Here is an 18,674-nt window from a genome sequence, read left to right as displayed (position 1 = left end):
ATAAAATGAGATTAAGATGTTTTTGGTAAGAATAGACGATCTTAAGATTTATATGAAAAGTTAAAGGAATTAGGAAAGCTAAGTCAATTTTAAATAACATAGAGAGGAATTACTTTACTAAATTTTAAGATTTCCAGTCTAGCTACAGAAATAAAAGAAATTCGGATTAAGAAAGTTTTAGGTTTTAAAACCTACAAAGAGAATAGTGTTTTAAAAGTCAAAGCCTTAATAATCTTAACTGGTACAATAAAATATGCCCATTTATACATGTATCCTTATTATCTTAAATACCCACCCTCAACTGTCTCTCTTAACATTGGATAGCCATGAACGTATACAAAATACATAAAGGATCAAGGCCCTCTGCCCCTAAAACAAAATTATTCTTGCCCCAAGTAAACTAGGTAATCCATGACAAAGTGCCACAAGCTTAACAGAGAAGTCTCATTGCATTTTCGTTTCTAAGTCTCCTAGCTCTTAAAAAAAAAAAAAAAAAAGTTCCTGAGATACACGGCTCTGCAAACTAAGTAAAAAACTGGAGGGGAAGGTTCTCCTTGGTGCACAGTACGGCTGATCACTCCCTTATAGGTGAATTCTCAGATGCAGAATAAGGCTCTAGGCTGTGTCAGTTTCTAAAATGTGTCTTCCTGTGACAAGTGATGATGAACATAAGGTTTTCTCACAGCGAAGATTCTTGTGGGGTTTCTCTTTGGTATGTACTATCAGATTCTGTGGTAGATGTTTTCTCCGGCAAAAGATTTCTCTCAGTGTTTACCTTCAAAAAGTCTTTCCCTAACAGGAGTTCTCGGAGAGTGAGTGCAGTCTGCCCACTTGTGAAGGGTCTTCCCACTTCTGTTACACTGACAGGGTTTCTGCCAGAATGCATCCTTTGATGCTGACTGAGGGATGAGCTACGACTGAAGGCCTTTCCACATTCATTGCACTTGTAGGGCTTCTCTCCAGTGTGGATGATGGCATGTCGAATGAGGTTAGTGCTCCAGCAGAAGGATTTCCCGCACTCCATGCACTCATAGGGCTTCTCTCCACTGTGAATCCGCTGGTGCCGTGTGAGGCCTGACCTGCGGTTAAAGGCCTTCCCACACTCACTGCATTCATAGGGCTTCTCTCCAGTGTGGATGCTGAAGTGTCGTATAAGGTCTTTCCTAGTGCTGAAGGCTTTCCCACATTCTTTACACTCAAAAGGTTTCTCTCCAGAGTGGGCCCTCTTATGCAAGATAAAAGTGGAACAGTGGGTGAAGGCCCTGCCACATTCCATGCACACAAAGGGCTTCTCTCCAGTGTGGATGCGCTGGTGCCTCTTGAGGTATGACCTGTGGTTGAAAGCCTTTCCACACTCCAGGCACTCAAAGGGCTTCTCCCCAGTATGGATGACATAGTGGTGAATGAGGGCTGCACTCTCACAGAAGGCCTTCCCACACTCACTGCACTCATAGGGCTTCTCCCCTGTGTGAGTCTGCTGGTGCCACATGAGGTATGACCTGTGTTTGAAGACCTTGCCACACTCGAAGCACTCATAGGGATTCTCACCACTGTGGATGATGTGATGCCGAAGAAATCCTGGCCTGTGTCGAAATACTTGACCACATTCTTTGCAGACAAAGGATTTTTCTCCAGTGTGTCTCCTCTTATGCAAGACAAAATTGGAGCGATGGGTGAAGGCCTTTCCACATTCAGTGCACTTATAGGGCTTCTCTCCACTGTGAATCCGCTGGTGTTGGGTAAGGTATGACTTCCGGTTGAAGGCCTTCCCACACTCCAGGCACTCATAGGGCCTCTCCCCTGTGTGGATCATGTGGTGCTGAAGGAGGTGCGTGCTCTTAATAAATGTTTTCCCACACTCTGTGCATTCATAGGGCTTCACTCCAGAGTGAATCTTTTCATGTCCAGCAAGAAGATGTTTCTTGTTAAACACTTTCCCACATTCATTACATTTAAAGATATTTTCTTCTTCCTGAACCATGGGATGTTTATCAAATTCATGTGAGTCATGGTCAAGGAGAGCACCTCCCGAAGGAACTGGCTCCTGCACACTCCCTGGATGCACACTGCTAACTGACCCTAGGCCTCCATGTTCAAGGCTCCCTGGGAGCTTCTCCCTTGGGGGGTCTATCCCTGCTCTCAAGTATCCTTCCTGCATAGATACTTCTGATGGTCCATCCCGATCGTTGGTCTGGTCCACTTGGGAGTCCCCTGCAACTTTTTGTGTTAGTTGTTCCTGGGGTGAGAATCTCTCAGGTGGGGTAGGCTCACAGGTGGTAGGTTCTGTGGTCCTGAGTTTTATTTCGTCACCTGAAAGAAATCCAATACACAAAAATTATGTGTTAGTAATGCCAACACAGAAGAAACAAAATCAGCATTATACTGTATGCTGTGTTTTGCTACCTCTGAATCCCAAGGTTGCAATCTCTTTCTCTCCTGGTTCTTGGACTGTTGACAGCCAGGGCAGTGGCTGGGGGACAGGGCAGAGTATCTGGAGTTGGCACAATGCCACAATTCCAGACTGGGCATGACTGTCCACAATAATGAGTCTGTGTGTTCTGAGTTTCCTCTGAGCAAGTGCATCCCACGTCGCTACATGAAAACTTGGGAAGGATATCTAATGCAGCCCCGACGGAAGACAGGAAGTGTATAATGCAAAGTTAATTCCCTCAAAGGGAAGTGTAATCTTTTTCCCAACTCCAGGGAAGTAACCTCTAAATTCTGGGTATTTTCAGAATGACAGGCATGTCTGGGTTCTTCATGGAGGGCCCCAGTAAACACACCTGATAGTCTATGACAACAGATAACTCATTATGGGTCCCTACATAGTTTATGGTAAGGAGATGACTCTGAGTAAGGTCTGGTCATATCAGAAAGACCAACCATGTAATTAAAAAGGGGGGGCTTTGAGCCACAGGTATTAGTGGAACTTCTGGAAAGAAGGGCTAGAGACTGAGTCCCACTAGCGAAGAGTCAGTGAAATGAAGTTGCAAGGAAAATCTGGACATTGAGGCTCTGGGGAGCTTCCTGGGTGTGTGATGCTGCATGCCCATACTTCTACATGTCAATGCCAGGGGGAGATAAGTTGCTGAGAATATAGAACCTTTGTGTTTGGAACACTTCTAGCCCTACATTCCACATCTCTTCTAATATGGATCTTTTATCCATAATAAACATGATAGTGAGCATAGGGGGTTTTAGGGAGTTTTCTGAATCTTTGTAGCAAGAAATTGAACCTGAGGGTGGTTTTGGGAAATCCCTGAACTTGAAGCTAGTGTCAGAAGGCCTGGGAAGTCTTGGATTCTTTCACCTTCACCTTTAGTTTGGCTAACACTGTGCAGGAAAAATCAGGACTTTCCAATGTACCCATAATGTGAGTCCCACTGGCACCATAAGGGCTACCACAAAGAGAAAGGGGTAAGGGCACAGCAGCCATGGGAGATAGAAGGTACAAGGGCACTGAGTGAGAGGACAGTGCAGAGGAGAATCCAGGATGGATAGATGGGGACAGTGAGGACTGTTAGGACAGGGCTCATAAGGTGAGCAGGACTGGGGTGAACATATTGAGTCTGGTATACCTAAGGAATGGTTTGGTGAAGATTGGCAAAATACACACAATCTACACGGAGAAAATGATAACATTAAAGGCGAGATCAGCCCTGGTCTGGTAGCTCAATTGATGAGACATTCATCCTGAAATGCCGAGGTTGTGGGTTGGATCCCCAGCCAGAGCACACATAAGAATCAACCAGTAAGTACATAAATAAGTAGAACAACAAATTGATGTCTCTTTCTTTCCCTCTCTCCTTCTCTAAAATCAATTAATCAATCAAGATGAAGTTCATCTGTGAAGGATTTAAGACTTAAAAAGCTAACAATTCTACCCAAGTGAATATATATATTCAAAACAATTCCCTGTAAAGTGCCAAATGGTTACCATGGAACATGACAGTCTGACTGTGGACCTCCATGAACAACCAGAGGGGAGAAAAAGGAGTATAATGAGAAGCACTTTACCAGATACCACCAGATTTTAAGGCCTGGCAGTACTGGCACAGAGAACAAATAAGCACTGGAAGAAGAACAGAGAGCTCAGGAAATACACACACATACAGTGAGCTGGTGGACGTCAGGAGGCAGAGTAGCTTGGTGGTAAAGCACAGAATATAGAGTAAATGGAGCTGGAAAAACTGGTGATGTGGAGGAATGACCTGTTTCATACTGTACCCAAATGCTGCCTCAGATCAAAGAGTTAAATGTCAAACACCAAATTTTAAAACTTAAAATAAACAAGAATATCTTCTAATGTTGGGGGTAAAGCAAGATTTTCATACAAGACAAAAAAATCATTAATCATGGAAGGAATGTCATTTTATTAGAGTACACTAAAATAAAGATCCTCTATTCAACAGAGTAACTTTAAAGACAGTGAAAAGACAAGATTACAAAACAGAAAACTCTACTGTAACATCTATAACTGATAAAAGTATCTGAATATACAAAGAATCCCTACAAATCAAAAAGCAAACAAGTTAATAGAAAAACATGCATCTGTCATGAAAAGGACATTTCAAAGATGAAAATACAAGTTGGCCAACCATCATATGATCAGGTGCTAAAGAAAATGAGACACAATTGTGTGTCCACTTGATAAGCAAAAATTGAGGTGCCTCAGAATAGCAAACACAGGACAGTACATGACCAAGGGAATAGCACTTCTCTTGGGAGAAGTGTAGACTGATCTAGGCTTCTTAGAAAACAATGTCATGTAGAAGCTTGAAGTCTGCATAGCCTATCATCCAACTACCTCAAACCAAGAAAAAGCAGACTCCCAGGGCAAGATGCCTAGTCCAGACACATGTTCCAGGCAGCACTGACTATGAGTGAAAAGATGTAAAGACATGAAATGCCCCAGAGAGTGGATGAATAAAATGTGAGACAGGAACAATTTTAATTTATTTTCTTCAACTGTGAGGACCTTGAGCATATTTTTATGTTGAACAGAGAAAGGATGAAGTTACACACAAAAAAAGCACATTAAGTGAAGAATACAAGTGAAGGGAGAATTTCCTCATAAAGCTGTGGTGCAGACCCTGGTTCAGGCACCAGCTATGGTAGGGGAAGACCTCTTCCACCAGTGAAAGGAGATGCCACAGACAGAAGAGTCCATGAGAGTCTGTGAGAGTTTGCATGTGTGTGGAAGGGTGAGGAACAAGCGATGGAAGGAAGCAGACCTACCTTCCACAGGAAACCTTGCTGACTTGTTAGTGGCCCTTGGCTGAGACAGCTGTGGCTGGGGAAGGGATCACTGTCTGGGACAACAAGGGGGCTGCTCATATAGGACACAGAGCTGACTCGAGGCACAAGCTAACATACAGAGCAGTTAGGAGACGGTTAGTATCCTCCCCTACCTGGGGGGAAAAGATTCGGACAGCTTGAGCTGCGTGTGTGGGGACAGATTCAGAAGATGGAAGTGATAGAAAGGGATAATGACTAGGGATGGCTGGGTGCAGGGACTGATGACAGAGGGGTCGAGTCCTTCTCTGCAGTTGCATCCAGTCTAAGTTGCTTCAATGACAGGCCCATTTGCTAACACTGGGGCGGTGGGAGGAGTGAGTAACATGGGGTCCTTGCCAGGCATGCTGACTTTTGGGGCCTTTGAGACTTTCAAGTGGAGATGTGGGACTGAGGAGAAGGCAGAAGGCTGGGAAAAGATTCTGAGGGGCTGCCAACACTCACAGGCTGGCCAAGCAGCCCAAGGGACCAAGAGAGGGACAGAAACGACTCTGTAGAGCACCCATCTCCACATGGGATGCCCCAGTGCCCTCCGCAGCTATGTGGAACAGAGATCAATGTCACCTTTTGGCTTCAACCCTCAGGAGGCATAGGAACAAGGGGGTGCTTGTGTTTCTGATGGACACTTAGGAATGGATGGATGGAGAAGGTGGGATGATGGCAGGCAGAGCACAGCTGGAGAGAGCAACTGCACAGGAAGAATGGCCCTTTTCCTCAGAGTGAGACTCATTGCTTGTTATGATAAAACACGAGTAATGCCCATATCTTGCTGTTCACGAGACACTCATGATGGCTCAGACACTGTGCTAAGCAGTTTTATGTATTAAAGCAGTATGTCATCACATCCCCAGACAACCCGATGACAAAGACCCATTACTACTAGCATCTTCCAGCAACAGGCCAGGTGTTAGCAGGCTACACTCACCAAACCCTCTGCTCTCAGATGGTACACATGGCTTCGGCACACTTTCCAGCCCCACACACCCAGGGATGCCCAGATGCCTCACTCTGTGTGGGAGCAGGTGTGACACCCTCCCTTCCTCTCTCCATTCTCCTCTGCCATCTGCAGGATGTCAGGACAACCTGAAAGCCACAGGCTGACAATAGAACAGACATGGGTCCCTGAATAACTGTGTGGTTCAGAGCTCTGAGAGAACCCCCTGGTCCCTGCTGTGACAAGAAAAAGAGCTTCCATATGCTGAATGTTGCGAATCTGGAGTCTGATCTGGAAGCTAGTTTTCACTTATACAAAGACATGAGATTGTGCAACTATGTTATGGCCACAGGGCTGGTGATCGGCAAGCCAGGGATTGATCTCACAGATCCTGGCTCATTCACCTCTATCTTCCACAAGGTCAAAGGGCCCATGGTCAAAGGCTCCATGGCGTCCACCAGACAGGCCACAACAAGAGTCTCCCCAGGGATCCATGGCCAGGGTCACGTGAAGGTCTCCAGGCTTTCAGGTCTTCTGTTTGTCCCCATCTTGGTACCTACCTGGACAGGTGCTTTGGGAGAGGTCCTTCTTCACCATCCACAGGTCCTGCCCATGCTCCAACTGGTTGACCAGCTTAGGACTGGGAACAGGACACCCTGTTCATGGAGAAAGAAAGAGGGCATAAGGATTTTGGGGAAAGGAAATAAAACCTCTCCATCTAGTCTGGGCCCTGAGGACTGGACAAGACCTCAAAATGAAGCTGTTCCCATCTGCACAACAAAAAATGACACGTGACCTGGAATCCTAAGACACAAACACCATCACTGGAATCCAAATGCTGTAGGCAGTAATGCTGGCTGTGTAGACAGCAGTATTCCCTTCAATTCCATCACATGAAGTTTCAAATCTGTTCCATTGTACTCATGAGATCCTGGGAAACGCCCCCCTCCTTCCTGAAGGTGTTTTCTAATTAAGCCCAGTTAAGTGGGTCTCGACCACCTGTACCTACATCACAACCACTGGAATGCGTGATTCACGTGCAACTGATACCAAATCCCTGCAGCAAGGGACTAGATCTCGGGAGACGTGAAAACCTCCCCAGACGATTCTGGTATCGACAGAGGGTTGAAAAGCCCTGGTCTCCACCAGCTTGCAAAGGGCTAATGGTTTGAGGTAGGCAGGTGATTTGCATTGGCCACTCTGGGGAGAGAGCTTTATCCCTGGACGGCTGACTGAGGGGACCTGCCACTCTGCTTGTCCTGCAGCATCCTGGGACTTCTGTGAGGTGACTGCCTCAGGACCAAGGAGAAAGCAAAGACAAAGACACTGGGTCAGCACCCACCAAGCCAGGAGCCAGCCTCACCTCTGAGGTTCTTGTTAGGTAAAATAATACAATAAAAAAATCCCTTGCAGGGTGAAGACCGAGCTGGTCTGTCCCATGCAGCTGAGCACAGGTGCAGGGAAGAAGGCTCAGGGTGTTTACAGACAAGTTAGTCTGTATCACAGACTAGATTAGATGTATCACAACCCATAGAAGGCTCTGGCAGATGCCAAACGACAGCCCAAGTTCCAGCAGTTATCACAAAGTAAATGTTCACTCAAGTCTGCTACATGCCCAGGCTCAGTGATGGGGCAGGGGTCAGGTGCAAAAGACCTTCCTTTGGCTCTGTTAAGGGTTTTCTCCCCGCGATCTCAGGACCTTTGCACGTATTAGCCCTTCTACCCAGAAGGCTGTTCTCAGCCTACCTCATTCCTTCCTGCTGTTAACGCTTTGTGTCTCAGCTCAAGCATCACTTCCTGAATTTTGCTAAACTGTGGCTCCTGGGATGATGTTCATCCCAATGTCCATATGGCATAACCATACTCCAAGGACTGTGTCGAGCAGTATAAATGCATCATGCCAGTTAAAATGGAAATAACTCTATGGAATAATATCAAACCAGGTGTGTGACTTCAGTGATTCCCATCTTTTTTTTTTTACCTTAAGCAGAGTTTTGAAGGTGTGCACCTAGGCCGTCTGCAGTTTACAGCTGTAATGACCCAGGGCTCTGAGTTCCTAGCTGCCACTGTGTTTGGAAGAGACCAATTGTATCAGTGGTCCACACAGCAAATCTCTGTGCTGGTGACCCAGGGGCAACTGGGTACCTGACTACTGCACAGGAGCCTGTGCTTGAATGCAAGTAGGATTGCCTGAGCCAACCACACTTAAGATCAGCTGAATCACCTCCTCCCGTTATGCAGAAGGCTGACATCCCTGGTGATGAGGAAACACAATGGTCCCCAGGAAGGGTAAGGGTGGGCATAGGTACTCACTGGCACTGTGGTGTGGGGTGCCCCCTCACAGATGCCATGGCACAGAAGAAGCTTAAACTGCTTCATGGGGAAATCTTGTCGCTGTTGCCTGTCTTACTGCTGTTGCCGTTTGTCCCCCAACCCAGTAAGGTATAATAGACCCATCCTTGAAAACTGGTGGTTCAACATATTACAAAAAAATTTTTTTAAAAAATAGTATGGGATATTTTGTTCTTATTCCCCCACAGGACACCGGAAGAGGTTTCTCACTTCATTTGACATTATCCACCTGGGCTGATAGGCCTGGCACATGGGGGGAGGCCCAGCCCCGCTGAGGATACTGCAGATGCCCCAGAAACAGGGGCCACCATGCATGACAGAGGCCACCTGGGGCTGCCAGGAGCTTATCAGGGGAGCATTCAAATAAAAGAAAGAAAAATGATCAGGGTCACAGAGGTGACCCCCTGCCCAGTCCCCAAAAAGATTTTATTTAAGAGAAAAAAGGGGGGGGGATGGACAAAGGGACTATGAGTACTGCTGACTAGGGTCATCCAGGAAGAGGCTGCTGCTGCCTGCTGCCCCAGGCCCTTCCCAGCCAGCCCTTAAAAAACAAAACAAAACAAAACAAAACATCAAGAGACAAACTAAAAACCCGGACTAAAAGTCCAAGAGGGAAAAAAGGTGGGTGGGGGCTTTAAACCTCATCTACCAAGCAAATGCCAGATCTAGCAAACATTAAACTAGTTCTATACTATTCACTGATTTAAAAACAGTAACAAAAAACAAACCCCTGGATATGGGGGTGGGGGGTGAAGAGGGAAGAATAAAAGGTAAATAAAACACAATACAGTATGTAACTAAATTAACACTGTCTATAATTTGACCCAGCTGGAAACCCAAAATTTATATTAAGTTTATATAATTTATGTAGCAAATATATATATGATAATTATGTACAGCATAAGTATTGAAAATTTGTATGCTAAAAGTGTTGTATTACAAAAACAAAACAGGGCACTGGTTGGCTTTTGTGCCTATGACATAGATTCTAAATTTAAAATTTACAAGCTCAAATACTAGGGCTCAAATCATAGTTAATACTAGGGCTCAAATCATAGTTATAGCTGGGGCACAATTTAAACATTGTACTCCTCAATCTTAAAAAGCAACTAAATAGGAAAAAAAGGTACGCCTCACTTTTCAGCCTTGCATAAATTTCCCAGTTATAGTGCCCACTGCCCCAACACATCCCAATTTGAGCACGGATGCTTGGACACAATACATCATTAAAATGAGATTTTGGCACTTACACACTGGCTAGAAACATGAGAGCCCACAGACCCTACTATAAGTAGTTAATATGGTTCAATGTAAGCTGAAAAAGAGCATTTGGGGAGTAAAAACTATGTAAAACCAAATAAATAAAGGGGAGATTATGCTCATTGCCCTGTTTGACAGCCCAGCTGTGCCCAGCAAAAATGAAGGGCACCAGACGGTGAGTTGCTACAACTGGAATACTGTGGTCCCATCCACCAAGGTCCCCATTATGGATTGAATTGTGTCCCCCTAAATTTCACGTTAAGCCCTAACCCCCACCCCCCATGTGATAGTATTTGGAGACAGGGCCTTTGAGGAGGTAGTTAAGGTTAAATGAGGTCATAGGGTGGGGCCCTAACCTGATAGGACTGGTGGCCCTAGAAGAGAGGGGGGGGGGGTCTCTCCCAGCCACAGAGGGAAGGCCATGTGAGGACACAGCAGGATGGCAGCCAGCAGGACAGGTCATCAGAGGCAGCTCTGCTGGCACCGGGTCTGGGACTGCCACCCCAGAACTGTGTGAACATAAATGTCTGTTGTTTAAGCCACACGGAAATGGCTGCCAGAGCTCACTAATGCAGTCCACAAACCCAATATCCAACATTAGTAAAATTAGTAACCACCCAATCAACAACCAGCAATTATTTTGTGCTTCTAGATTTGGCTGATAGATCCTGGTCAGCTCCTATTTCAACAGCAGCTCAGCCAGTCTTCTCCACGTCTAAAGGGAACAACCCTCCTTTCCCAGGCTACCCTAGGACAGCTCAACAGCTCTGCCATCGAGCCCAACCCTGGCAGACCAGACCTCCTTTACGGGGTTACACGGATGACGACCTTGCCCAAGGAAACTAGTTTTAGATAACAGTACTATTAAATGCTATTTAGGTCTTGTGGCAATATATTCCTCATTTATAAATTTTACTGCATCTCACAGATACTGAGACTTACAAACCAGTCCCCCTTAATTGGGGCTCCCTGAAGCAAAGGCTCTAAAATCGGTTCAAAATACCATCACCCCCATTAGCGGCCTCAGTGCCTCCCTCCTTCACTTCAGTCACCAACTGGCTCTTCTGCGTCCTGGAGTCTCTGTCACCTCTGAATGCTCTAGGTGGTCCAAGAGCTTTGATGGGAAAAGCCGTCCCCTTTGGCCTCCTGCTATACACCTTCATAACAATGACTACTGACACACCAAGCTTTCCTGAAGAGAAAGGCTCTCACAGACCCGCAGTAGTGAGCCTCCACACCCAGGGCCCATGATGATTCCTGTCACCAGCATGGCACAGCTCCTGAAGCCTCAGCACAGACACAAGGCAGAACCCAACCCAGCCCTCGGGTACAGTCTCCAGCAGGTGGTATGGCCTCCCCACTGCTTAGTCCCCGCCATTAAAATGAAAGGAGCATCTTTTGTTACTTATAACAAGGCCCATTTCTACCACAGCTGAGTTCATGTTCATATTCATGAGGTGATTTTTGGAAAGTTCCTAAGGACAGGGGACTAGATGCCAGAAGACATCTGGTCCCCTGCCAGAGGATGTCAGCTTCCACAGACAACCCTAATGAAGTGGTTTGGAGCAGTACCAGTTGGTGAACACACTGAAGTAAGGGGAGGATGGGAAGCCTGCCTCTCTTCCTTGTGGCTGCATCTGAGCTGCATCCTTCATAATAACCAAGTAACACTAAGTAAGGCACTTCCTGGCTTCTGAGAACTGTTCTTGAAAATTATCAAACGTGAGTAAATTTATAGCCAGCTGCTCAGGGTGAGTGACAATGGACTGTGACTGGCATCTGAAGTGGGTGGGCAGGAGTCAGAAAAGCTACCTTATGAGACTGAGCCCCTACCTTTTAAATTCCAGGAACTTAATGTCAGAAGTATTAAATACAAAAAGAGGTTTCTTCCTTTTTACACACACACACACACACACACACACACACACCCTCCTTTCAGCACACCTTACAACTTCACTGAGATGTGAAGATACCCCCTAAAATTTCAGATTGATTTTCTTGGCTAATGCTATATAAATGGGAAACTTAGCTATGGGTCTCCTTCAAGGACTTCTTATACTGTATCTACTTGTGTTCCTCCTTTTCGCTCTCAGAATAAAACATTTCTCTGTATTCTTTAGGGCAACTTATGCCATACTTTGTAAAAATCTCCATTATTATCACCCCAAAGTTTCCTTAACAGGATGTGAAAACACCAGAAGACCAATTATTTAATCATTCCTTTAAAGAAATTTTCAGTTTTACAGTGTTCTGACATTTTAAGAGTCTTACCCTTACCCCTTGCAGGGCTAATACCTAGCACAACTTACTGGGCAGCACAACTTTCATATGCAAACAACCCAAAGCCATAACCTTCCTACACCCAGCTAGCATTTCCCCTGCTTGAGTGAACCAAGACCCAGCTTCCAGAAACAGCCCTTACTGCCCCAAAGCAGGCTGGAAATAACCCAATTAGCCAGCCTGGAGCTGTTAACCTGCCCCGTCTTCCCTTTCCCACAGAAACCCCCATAATTGCTCTGGGCCCTGCTTCCCCGCAATCATAGCTTCCTCCAGACCAATACTGTGCTTCCCCACGTGGCTCTGGGAGATGTGTTGTGTCCCCTTCTCTCAAGAGCTGTGATCAATTCTCCTTTCAATAGCACTAACTTGTCTGTGTCACCTGTCACTAAGTCATCTCCATAAACTGAAATCCTTTAGGTACGAATTAACATGGTGGGGATGACGTGGGAATTAAATGAGTGGAACGTGAACAGCGTTCAGAGGACCTGTGCTCTGACGGTTAGTTGCTTTCTTTTCTTTTCTTTTTGACAGATTATGCCCTGGCCAGGTAACTCAGTTGGTGCCAGTGTCATCCCGGTTGCTGGTTCGGTCCTTGGTCAAGGCATATACAAGAATCAGTCAATGAATGCATGAATAAGTGGGACAACGAATCACTGTTTCTCTTACTCTTTCCCTTCCTCATTCTCGCTTAAAAATAATCAATACATAAATGTTTTAAAGAAGACTTTATTTATTTTTAGAGAAAGAGGAAGGGAGAAAGAAAGAGAAGGAGAGAAATATTGATTGGCTGCCTCTCACACATCCAAAATTGAGGACCTGGCCCACAAGTCAGGCATGTGCCCTGACTAGGAATCAAACTGGTGACCTTTCAGAATTAGTGATCAACCCACTGAGCCACCAGCCAAGGCTTAACTGCTTTTCTTAAAAGCAACCTACTTTTTCATTTTCTTAGATTTCTTCAAGGAAGGAATCTTGCATGGCTCTGGCAAATGGGAAACCCAGAATCACTTCCTTTGATGGCAGGTCACTATGAAAATTCACCAATGAAATCAGAACAATGTTATTAAGTCCCAGTAAGCTCAAGCTACTCCACAGGGCTGCCAGCCTGAGGCTACTCTGTCTGTTGAAATGGGGAAAGTGAAGAAAGTGAAGAAAGTGTGTTAAGATTCAGCAACAAACCCAAACTTGCCATCAAACAATTAGGGGGCAGGGCGGAGAAGACACAAAGGCGTGGCCTCCTTAGGGTACTCTCAGGGCCAGATGTCCTGTGCCACAGGGTTGCCAGCCTAGCAGGACTATTTCACTGTAGAAAATGCTCTGCCAGGAGATGGGCAGGTATCAGTCCTGCCCCCTATATGAAGGAGTATCCACATCCCAGATATAACCACCAGAAATATCTCCAGACAGTGCTGAGTTTGTCTGGGGAGCAGATCCTAGGGTGAAGAGTACTGGTAGAAAAGGGTATAAGTAGAATGAGGAGAAAGTGAGTGGGATGGGGGAGACTTTCCACCAGGTCTGGGTCAGGACACAGCACTGAGGAGGTGGGGACCGTGAGAGGGGGTGGTTGCATGAAAGGCTGTAGTGCCAACACTTCCAGGCAGTCAGACAGCAAGTGCACAGCAAGTGTGCCTGGGGACGACGAGCTGGAGCCAAGCCGGAGCGAAGAGCTTGGGGAAAGCATGTGAAGCAGGGCCAGACTGGGGACCCTTTATTTTAAAATGCTTCGTGGGGGAAGGAGGGAGGTGAGTGGAGGTGGAAGAGGGTGTAAGGGGGATAAATGGTAATGGGAAAAAATATAATTTTAAGAAAGGAAACTAAATTAAAAATTTTTTTCATTAGAAAATATTTAATCTATCAAGCTTTTCTAATTTTGCTTTACTTCTAATTGACAAAATATTATTCTAGTTCTTCCAGTAAAAACAGGCATGCCTTGCCCCAAGCCCTGGACTCTCAGCCCTCCCTTCCCTCGAGCTGAGTGGTCCACGTGATTATCTTCAAGCACAGGACCACCTAGGCTGGTGTTTCTCAACCCTGGCACTCTTGACATTTGAGTTGGATGATTCTTTGTTGAGGGCGGCTGTCTTGTCCGTTGTAGGATGTAGTAGAATCTCTGGACTCTGCCCACTGGATGCCAGTACCACCTACAACCAGCAGTGACAACCAAAACTGGCCATTGACATTGCCAAATGTCTCTTGGGGGACAAAACTGGCAACTGTTTAGAAGCACTGGGAACTTAAGGAAGTAAGAGACCATCATGAAGATATAAGAGCATAAAGAAGGCCCAAGACCAAGACCTGTGTTAAGAATAACACCTGGTGGCAAGAGGGCAAAGGCCTCCTGGGGACCTGCTTGACTCACCCTGTTCTGGGAGAACATCCCATCACTCAGAGCCCTGGCAACTGCCCTGTTGGGGACACTGGGGCCAACCAGCCTCACCCAGTCAGACCCCTCTTTGGAATACAAAATTAGGAACCCCCAACATAGGACAGTCTGTGCTGGGGGTGAGAAGTCCGGGGGAAAATGGGCTCAGTGGCTATTGCTGCCTCAAAGATGCCCCCAAGAGCCAGCAGCAAAGAATGAAAAACAATATAGAGAAGTAAAAAAGGAGGGACAAAGAATCTGGGGGCCACAGAGAACAAGGACTGAGGTGGCCAAGCCTGTCACAAACTCCCTAAGCAGAAAAAGCCATTCTGAATAGCATAACATAAGTGGACCCAGAGAGAGAAGCCAGGACAAGAGACCCAGGAGCCAGGGCAAAGTCTGGTGGTTCCTAGTTCCTACACCAGTCCCACAAGGGCCCTGGTGGGTTCTGCACAATGGAGTTGTGTACAAAACCAACCTCTGGGTCCTGCACAACACCACTTTTCCTTCCATCACTTTCTGGAATCAAAAGGGATACTATGTTTCCTTCCCAAGAAACACAGGGAGACTAGGCAAAAAGATGTGAATCTAGGAAGTGATTGACGCTGTGGGGAGGAGGAAAGAGGGCTCCTGAGACCTTCCTGACCACTGAGCCTGGAGCCAGAGGGTGGAATAAGGAAGTGGCAGGTGACCCCCACATGGCAGAGCTGGGGAGGACTCACCCAGAGACACTAGGAGCCTGCAGGTCTCCAGCATCACCTCCTGGTACAGAGTCCTCTGGGCTGGGTCCAGCTGCCCCCACTCCTCCTGGGTGAAGGTCACGGCCACATCATTGAAAGTCACAGACACCTGGAAAGTCAGAGGAAGCTGAGTTAGCCTTGGGGCTGCAGGACTGGATCAGCCACTGTCTCTGCGTCACAGTAAAGATGCAGATATCAAGGCCCAGAGCCGCAAGCACCTCTGAGGGCTGAGCTCTGTGCTGGGCTCAGGGGGAGGTGGATAATGCTTTGGACATAATACAACAGTGTAGGAGAAAAGCCTCTGCAGGAGCCATTGTTAACTGAGACAAGCTAATGGAAATGACATGTAGATTGTGAGAGACAGACAGCAAGGGCTGGAGGAATTCAGAAGAATGAAGAAATAATAACATCAGTAATGGTAATAACAGATGTGCCTGAGCCTCACTGATTCTGCAACTGCCTGCCCCATGCTGAGGGTTCCACTTCCTGGTTAAAGGGACTGAAACTCCCTAGTTCTGTGTCCTGTGGTTTCTATTCAAACTGTTTTTGATTTATTGATTTTAGAGAGGAAGTGGGGGATGAGAGACAGAGAAACACTGCCTGTTGTTCCACTTATTTATACATTCACTGGTTGATTCTTGCACTTGCCCTGACCTAGAATTGAACCTGCAACCTTGGAGTATCGGGACCATGCTCTAACCAATTGAGCCACGTAGCCAGGGTCATTTACACCAACTTTTGCTGTGAAATCCATTCCTGTCACCCCTAAAAATATATCTGTGAGCACGAACAGAGAAGCAGAGCTTCACCAGACTTCACAGGAGAAACACCTGAAGGGGCAGCACCTACCTGGGTAACGTCCAGACCTGGGCCAGTGCCCCACACCCCATGGATCTCCTGTCTCCCAGGGAGATTCCACAACAAATCATTAGCCTCTTTCCCTTCCTGAATCCTGAATGAACTTATCCCTGGTGCCAGGCCACTTCAGGACCAGGGAGCACAAACAGTGACCATGAGAAGAAGAGCCTTGCCAATGTCTGTCCTGGCTGAAGTTGGTGACCCCCTGCACACAGGCTGCTACTGTGACAAGAGGAGCCTTGGACTGGTGACTGTTGCAGCTGAGGATGGGTGACACCCTGCACTGTCACCCTCCTAAACCTGCCTCAGCAGGTGCGGGAACCAGGGCCACCCCCCATCCAGACCCTCCTTAAACAACCCATACACCTGGCCTTTGTCCGTGCACTTCTGCCTGGAAACCCCCAGGTCTACTCTGGCTCCTTTGTCCAAGGTCACCAGTTGGACAAACAGCTGACCCAGGGCGAGCCCCTGCAGGATGCAGTGGGGATTTGGGATTGACAATGGGAGCCCTAGACAAGGGATCACCCATTCTTAAAGCAACTTAGTGACCACCCGTCAGTGGCCCAACACCGTTTAGGACTGGGGACAAATTAAGTGACAACCCAGGTCTACAAGCTTCGTCAAAGCCGGCGGGTGTCCCTGCTCCCAGCCCCTCAGCTCCGAAATCACGGCCAATCACCTGCACCTGGCGGGTCAGCGACGCCGCCATCGTGAGACCCTGGGGAGGCGAGCACGGGCGACCTCGGCTGACCGTCGCACTCCGGACCACAGTGTCCTCTGTGGACAGGGCGCGGCCCTCGGCGACGGCCGGGATGAAGGACGAGCGCACAGGCCCTGGGGAGGCCGCGGCCCGAAGGGCGGCCAGCGGAGTGACGGTCGGGACACACGCTCGGAGATAAGGTCGACCCGCCTCCCCTGCTCTGCAAGGGGAGGAGACGAAAGGCGCAAAGACAGGAGCCACTGGCGTCTGCCAGTCAGGGACTCCCGAGACCTAACTGCAGGGGTAAATGGCGTCCACCGAGGAAAACCCAGAAGTCCCGCCCACGTACACGAGCCGCCGGAAAAGCCCCTGTTCCGGAGCGTCATGGACCAATTCCCGCCTCAGACGCACGAAGCACAGCCTTCTGGGTAACGTAGTCCCCCACACCACTATATTCAAAGTCGCGCGGAGCGTGTTACCCAGGAAGTCATTCGTCGCGTAAGAGGCGCACTAGCTAACGGAATTGAAGGGAAATCGAGGCCCTGGAAGCAGAGAAGTTCGCCCTCTTCAGGGAAAGTGTAAAGGCGCGGGGCTGGGGCCCGGGCTCGCCTGGGGACTTACCCACTCGTGTTACTCCCTTTCCAGATTTTCTTCAGGACGAAAAGTAGTTTAAAAACCTTCCTGAGGAGGACGCCGGAAGTCCCGCCCCCATACGTTGTTCACTCATTTACTGAGCTCTAATGGAACTTGTTTGGATCAGAACTTCCTTCATGGGATGCATGAACTTAGGAGCCACGCAGTTGGGCCGGAGTCACTCGAAGAATGAATTTACCATCCTCTGAGGTGGGGAGGTCCATGTGGAGGCGGCCTGGAGGAAAATTCAGGACTCCCGTCTCCAGCATGGTCAATTCTAGATGTCTGAATCCACAAAGTGTCATGTCAGCATGTCAACCTGCGACAACATGGGGAGAGAGTTGAAGCCTGGATATCTAAATTTGGGAGTTATCGAAAACTTATTTCAATTCATGACTCTAGACAAGACTATCAAGGGGATGAGCGTAGACTGGAGACAATGGACAGGACATGAACCCTGGACTAACCCTCGCTCCCGTTAAGTGGCTGAAGACAAGAAACCAACAAACAAGTTAGGAATTCTAACATCCGCCCCAGAATATATTTAGCAATCTTAGAAGTCACCGTTGGTGGGTTCTTTTTCTTAAATAATCGTGGAGCGAAGAGAACGAGCCGCATCTTATGATTTAAAGATACATATGGATTGAGAAATGGAATCAGGGAGTGCAGAAAATGCCCTTAAGAGACTTTATTTTTATTTTGTTTGATTTTATATTTGATTTCAAATTCTCAGCTGAGGGTATGCTTATTGATTTTTAGAGAGAGAACAAGGGAGAGAGAGACATTTATGTGAGAGAAACATTACCCCCCCTTATGTATATGCCCCAGTGGGGGAATGAAGCCGCAACCCAGTATGTGTCCTGACCAGGGATGGAACGCACAACCTTTTTGGTGTATGGGATGAAGCTGCACTCAAGTGAGTCACCTGACCAGGGCAAGAATTTATTTTTTTAACAATGATTAAAATAAAATTTTTAAAAGGAATTTATTTTTTTAAGATGTGAGAGATGTGTGTTGACAGAACGTTAACTAGGCCAAGAAATGAAGAGTACCAATCAGTTTCGTAAGAACTAGTAGAATATATATTTTACTAATATATATGTATGTGCCTATGTGCACATATATGGGCATGTATATGCACACATATATTTATGTCTAGTGTATATGTGAGAGATTTATTTCAAGGAATCATCTTATGTTTGTGGGCCTGGCAAGGTCAAATCCATAGGGTAGAGGGCAGGCTGGAAACCAGTCAGAGCT

At 47.0% G+C, this 18,674-nt stretch overlaps 1 protein-coding gene across 1 annotated transcript in view; it reads right to left on the bottom strand.

Annotated features, from left to right (window-relative positions):
- The window catches only part of LOC114510878, a 47,293-nt gene extending 30,213 nt beyond the window's left edge, over positions 1–17,080 (bottom strand). The window contains exons 1-4 of the mRNA XM_036013540.1: positions 16,761–17,080; positions 15,206–15,332; positions 6,790–6,885; positions 683–2,310 (exon numbers count right to left, since the gene is read on the bottom strand). Coding sequence (XP_035869433.1) covers positions 683–2,310; positions 6,790–6,885; positions 15,206–15,332; positions 16,761–16,790 — 1,881 coding nt within the window. The 5' untranslated portion in view covers positions 16,791–17,080. The remainder of the gene's footprint in view (positions 1–682; positions 2,311–6,789; positions 6,886–15,205; positions 15,333–16,760) is intronic.
- Positions 17,081–18,674: the final 1,594 nt, after the last annotated feature.

Source organism: Phyllostomus discolor, chromosome 12 (genome assembly GCF_004126475.2).
Source record: "Phyllostomus discolor isolate MPI-MPIP mPhyDis1 chromosome 12, mPhyDis1.pri.v3, whole genome shotgun sequence".
Taxonomy (NCBI): Eukaryota; Metazoa; Chordata; class Mammalia; order Chiroptera; family Phyllostomidae; genus Phyllostomus; species Phyllostomus discolor.
The sequence above is the reverse complement of the archived record's forward strand: the minus strand, read 5'-3'. Positions and strand labels throughout refer to the sequence as shown.